Below are 5592 nucleotides of genomic sequence, written 5' to 3'. Positions count from 1 at the left end.
ACCTTTTTACTCCCCCCTCCCTCCCACCGGGGGACCAAATGAAAGCCCGGGGGGGATCCAGAACCTTGTTTTCGGGGCTTCTTTCTTCTGGAGTGGTTAATGGGGGCTTAGTTCAAGCCCGGGTAAGTTGCTCATTTAAAAACCCCTTTCCCCTTCTGCCCCCGCTGCCCTCTGGAAGAGGCAAGAAGCCAAACCCTTCTTGACTCAGGTCGGCCTGCCTGATGACCATTTTTTTTTAAGCTCCAGGCTTTAATTTTTCAAAACTTAATGAGCTTACTGAAAAGCCCCAGCCAGCGATGGGGCCATCCATCCTCCTGGTGCAGGACAGGGAAGCCATGTCTAACATTCCCTTACAGCCCTCTGCACCAGGGACCCTGCCGTGTCCTTCACATGCTTAGGGAGGCATGGACAGATGTGCGTGGCCCTTAATGGAGGACTTTAGCCTCAGGGTGGCCTGATCCAGGCAGGGATGCTTTATCCAGCCCTATCGATTTTGTGCCCAAAAAAATCAGTACAGGTTCTAGATAGAGAAGCATTTTCAAATTGTTCTCAATTTGTAAACTAATTGATAGATTAGTCAGTGTCACCTCTGCCTTCCCATCAATGTTATGGGCATGAGACTCCCTGGGGAGTTAATTAATTCCAAAGCATGACCTTTCTGTCTTCCCTGGACATGCCCGGAGCCTCTTAGAAAGGGTCTCAGCTCCAGGGGCGGGGTGGGGGGGGGTGGGGGGGTGGGGGGGGGCGGAGAGAGTGTATGGGATTCAAAAGGGCAGGAAAAGTACCTCCACTCAGAGCATGGACATGGTTCCTCCTTCTGTCCTTAAGTCTAGCCTGTGTCTGTCCCTTTGCACAAAACCTGAGCTGTGATCATTTCTCTGCTTCCTCCCAAAGAACCCTTCCGTGCTGTCCCTCAACCCCGTCCGCGGCCCAGAGTCCGGAGGCACCATGGTGACCATCACGGGCCGTTATCTTGGAGCTGGGAGCAGCGTGGCTGTGTACCTGGGCAACCAGACCTGCGAGTTCTATGGGTGAGATGCGCTCGAAGGAGCGCTGGGAGACTGTCCTTGTGTGGCCTGTGCATGCTCACACATGTGTGCACATGTTCCTGTGCATGTCCACACATACATATGCATTTGTGTGCAGGTCCACACATATGTACACACGTTCCTGTGCATGTTCACACATATATACACATTCGTGTGCAGGTTCACACATATGGACACACGTTCCTGTGCATGTTAACACATATATACACATTCGTTCGTGTGCAGGTTCACACATATGGACACACGTTCCTGTGCATGTTAACACATATATATGCATTTGTGTGCAGGTTCACACATATGCACACACGTTCCTGTGCATGTTCACACATATATACACATTCATGTGCAGGTTCACACATATGCACACACATTCCTGTGCATGTTCACACATATATATGCATTCGTGTGCAGGTTCACACATATATACGCATTCATGTGCAGGTTCACACATATGGACACACGTTCCTGTGCAGGTTCACACATAATGCACACACGTTCCTGTGCATGTTCACACATAGGCCTGCCTACCTCCATCCTATGTGCTGCATCCTTGACCCAAACACCATTCTGGTCGCATAGCACTAGTCCGTTTACACCTCATGAATCACAGAGCTGGGTACTTCTAAAAATAATGAGAAGTGAGAGCCCTGAGACTGCTGATGAGAAAGGCCCCCAGGAGCTGTCCCGTCACCATCAGGCCACACGTTCATTAGGTCCCCACTGTGGTTACTTGAGAAACATGGACATTGCATGGCCTCGGCCCTCAGCAAGCCAGACTCATCCTCAGGACATCTCTTAGGCATAAAAAATTGAACACCTACTATTTGTCAAATACATTGAATGGGGGTGAGAGAATTCTTAAAGAATCCATGGATGATAACCCAACTTGCCCAGTATTTGATAATCTCCTCCTTGGACCATCAACTCCCTAAGGGCAAGAACTGATTGTTCACTTTTCTGCATGGTAGGTGCTCAACGAATATTTATTTATTTATGTATGCATTTATATGTTTTTAAATATTTTTACTGATTTCAGAGAGGAAGGAAGAAGGAGAGAGAGAGAGAAACATCAATGATGAGAGAGAATCATTGATCGGCTGCCTCCTGCACGCCTCACACTGGGGATCGAGCCTGCAACCTGGGCATGTGCCCTGACCGGGAATCGAACCATGACCTCCTGGTTCATATGTTGACACTCAACCACTGAGCCATGCCTGCTGGGCTCAATGAATATTTATTAACTGACTGACTAGACTCTAAGCATCAGTTAAATAGTCATTTTCTAGAAAAATCCAGAAAAGAGAGTGAAGCTCGTGAAGCCCAGCCCCTGCCTCATTCTCTAATCCCCTTCTCCAGCCGCTCCCTCCTAATTGAACCAGAGTTGGAGGTCAGGGAAAGAGGATACTGACAAGGGAGGTGTTCTGTAGTATACAGTACACGGGACCAAGGACACGTCCTGGCCACACCCTCGGACTGAGGCAAGCCCCTTTTTCCAGCAGAGGGCACCCCAATTGCCCCCGCCTTTCTTCACAACCCTCCTGCTGTCTCCCCACCAGGCGGTCAATGAATGAGATTGTGTGTGTCTCACCCCCATCGTCCAATGGCCAGAGCTGTGTTCCTGTCTTCGTGAGTGTCGACCGAGCCCGTGTGAACAACAGCCTGAAGTTTGAGTACATAGGGGACCCCCAGGTGCAGAGCATCGAGCCAGAGTGGAGCATCGCCAGGTGAGGCACGGTGTGGAGGAATGCACCGCATGGCATGAGCCTCTCAGCCCAAGTATGGCTTGTGAGAGGATCCAGGGGTGAGGTGGTGGCCATTTGAATTTTACCTAACCTAGCCTCTGCTTGTTCCCAGTGGCCACACACCCCTGACCATCACAGGCTCCAACCTGGATGTCATTCAGGAGCCAAGGATCCGAGTCAAGTTTAATGGCAAAGAATCTGTCAATGTGAGTAACCACTGGTCTGCCTGGCCCTCGGCAAACATTGGTTGTATCAGTGTTTTGTAATGTGCTGAGCTCTGTGCTGGGCACTGGACGTAGGAGAAGAAAGGTGGCTCAAGACTGAGCCCAGAATCATGTCCCCAAATGCCTGAGCCTGACAATGATTTTTATAATTATGGCACTAGAGGCCCGAGGCACGTGCAAGAATGGGCCTTCCTTCCCCTGGCTACCAGCACCGCCTTCACTCTGGCTGGAGCTGCTTTTCCGCCTTCCCATGCTGCCCAGGGCCCTAAGCGGCTGGGGCGGTGTGGAACGCCTGTGTCGTTGCCATGATGACAATGCAAGCGCCCAGCCCCGCCCCTGGCCACTCATCGTCTGTGTATACATATTAACTGCCATTGTTGTTGGGTTAATTTGCATACTCCTGATTGGCTGGTGTGTGTTGCAAAGGTATGGTCAATTTGCATCTTTCTCTTTTATTAGTGTAGATCAGTGATGGTGAACCTATGACACGCGTGTCAGAGGTGACACACGAACTCATTTTTTTGGTTGATTTTTCTTTGTTAAATGGCATTTAAATATATAAAATAAATATCAAAAATATAAGTCTTTGTTTTACTATGGTTGCAAATATCAAAAAATTTCTATATGTGACATGGCACCAGAGTTAAGTTAGGGTTTTTCAAAATGCTGACACACCGAGCTCAAAAGGTTCGCCATCACTGGTGTAGATAGTCATTTCTTGTCGGATGGTGATATAATGAGTGCATCGACCTAGTGCCTTCTGAGCTTAAGATGCAGCACAAAAGGGCTCTTGCTGTGTGACATGCTCACTCTGAGGTCTGATAAGCAGCAGTGTTGTGAGGGGGTGAAGGAGTTCTGACTCCAGATTCAGGTACTTCTGGATCGGAAGCAGGGCACTGCCATTGATTAGCTGAACAACCATGATCAAGTCATCTAACCTCTCTGATCCTCCATCCCCGTCACTTCATATGGTGCTAAGACTCGTGTGCAGATTGGTCACCTGCAGCCATTGGCCCCCACGAGGTTGGCACTTGACAAATGGTAGTCACTGCATGCGAATAAACCCATGCTGGTTGCTAAGATGATCAGGTTGAACATTTTACTTTACTCCTCTGAGCAGAGCCATGTAATTCAATTTCTTTCATTATGGATTTTTTGTGATTTTAAAGAAGTTTTCTATCATAAGGGTAGAATGTCTGATATGTTATAAATATTTTAGTTTGTTCTAGTGGCTCTTCTTGGCCAATATTTTCTGAAACGATATTGTATTTATAATTATAGTCCAGGAGATGCTGGCACTATGAATTATGGCCATTATTTTTCAAATAAATGGCTATCATTACTGCTTCGACCTTCGGGGGGTTGACGAGGCTGAGATGCTGATGGGGAGGATGGCTCTATGTCTACCTTCATCTCTGACACATTCCCGGAGTGCTTGAGGCTTCCTTAGGAAACAGAAATGCACTAAATGACAGGATGCTAGAAGGCTGGACCTGGAGGCTCTCAGGGGTCATCTGGACCCACCCCCTCACAGCTGAGGAAACTGAGGCCAGAAAGGAATAATGACTTGTCCCAACCATGCAGATGACTGGTGGCAGGACCAAGCTAGATCCCAAATATCTGGACTTTTTAAAAAATATATATATTTTTATATATTTCAGACAGGAAAGGAGAGGGAGAGAGAGATAGAAACATCAATGATGAGAGAGAATCATTGATCAGCTACCTCCTGCACACACCCCCACTGGGGATGAAGGTGGCAACCTGGGCATGTGCCCTGACCGGGAATCGAACCCTGATCTTCTGGTTCATAGGTCGATGCTCAACCACTGAACTCCTTCATAACTAAACCACATGAGATGCTCCTAGACTTGGAATTCCATCATGCCAGGCGTGGGGACACCTTTTGCAACCTTCTACACCCCATGATCACAGCTTTTGGGGCTAGAGGAGCACATGTCTCCTTATCCCGGGTGTAGAGTGTGACCCCTGGGTAAAGAATCCGGGCCCCAACTCCACTCCCAGACTGAGACCACTGCCCCATAGCTCACAGACCACCTCCATCTGCCCAACTCCGGGGCCTAAGTGGAAGGGAAGAGCGTGAGGGGTAGGAATGGGAATGGCGAGTTCACACTCAGGAAAAATAAAACTCCCCCCAAATTAGGTGCATTTTTAAAATTTAGATTTTATCATTCAGGTATGACAAGGCCAACAGATCAGGAGATGACTGCCATTGGATAGTTTGTTAATACTCAGAGATCCTGCCCTGGCCAGTTTGGTTCAATGGATAGAGCGTCGGCCCGCAGACTGAAGGGTCCTGGGTTCGATTCAGTAAAGGACATGTATCTTGGCTGCAGGCCCAATCCCCAGGGTTGGTCATGGTGCATGCAGGAGGCAACCAATGGATGTGTCTCCCTCACATCGATGTTTCTCTCTCTCTGTCTCTCCCCTTCCCTTCCACTCTCTCTAAAAATCAATGGAAAAATATCCTCAGGTGAGGATTAACAAACAACAACAAAATACTCACAGATCCCAAGAAAAGGGGGGCATGCCATGGGGTGTGGGGGATGGGGAGAG

At 48.5% G+C, this 5592-nt stretch overlaps 1 protein-coding gene across 1 annotated transcript; it reads left to right on the top strand.

Annotated features, from left to right (window-relative positions):
- Positions 1-894: 894 nt before the first annotated feature.
- Positions 895-3001, top strand: LOC102424299 (plexin-A2-like; the record flags this gene model as incomplete). The annotated part of the gene is made up of 3 exons (XM_006109504.3): positions 895-1031; positions 2606-2773; positions 2904-3001. Coding segments are annotated over 3 exons (403 nt in total), but the record flags the coding sequence as incomplete, so codon positions are not given.
- Positions 3002-5592: the final 2591 nt, after the last annotated feature.

Source organism: Myotis lucifugus, unplaced genomic scaffold, assembly GCF_000147115.1.
Source record: "Myotis lucifugus unplaced genomic scaffold, Myoluc2.0 scaffold_10711, whole genome shotgun sequence".
Lineage (NCBI taxonomy): Eukaryota > Metazoa > Chordata > Mammalia > Chiroptera > Vespertilionidae > Myotis > Myotis lucifugus.
The sequence above is the reverse complement of the archived record's forward strand: the minus strand, read 5'-3'. Positions and strand labels throughout refer to the sequence as shown.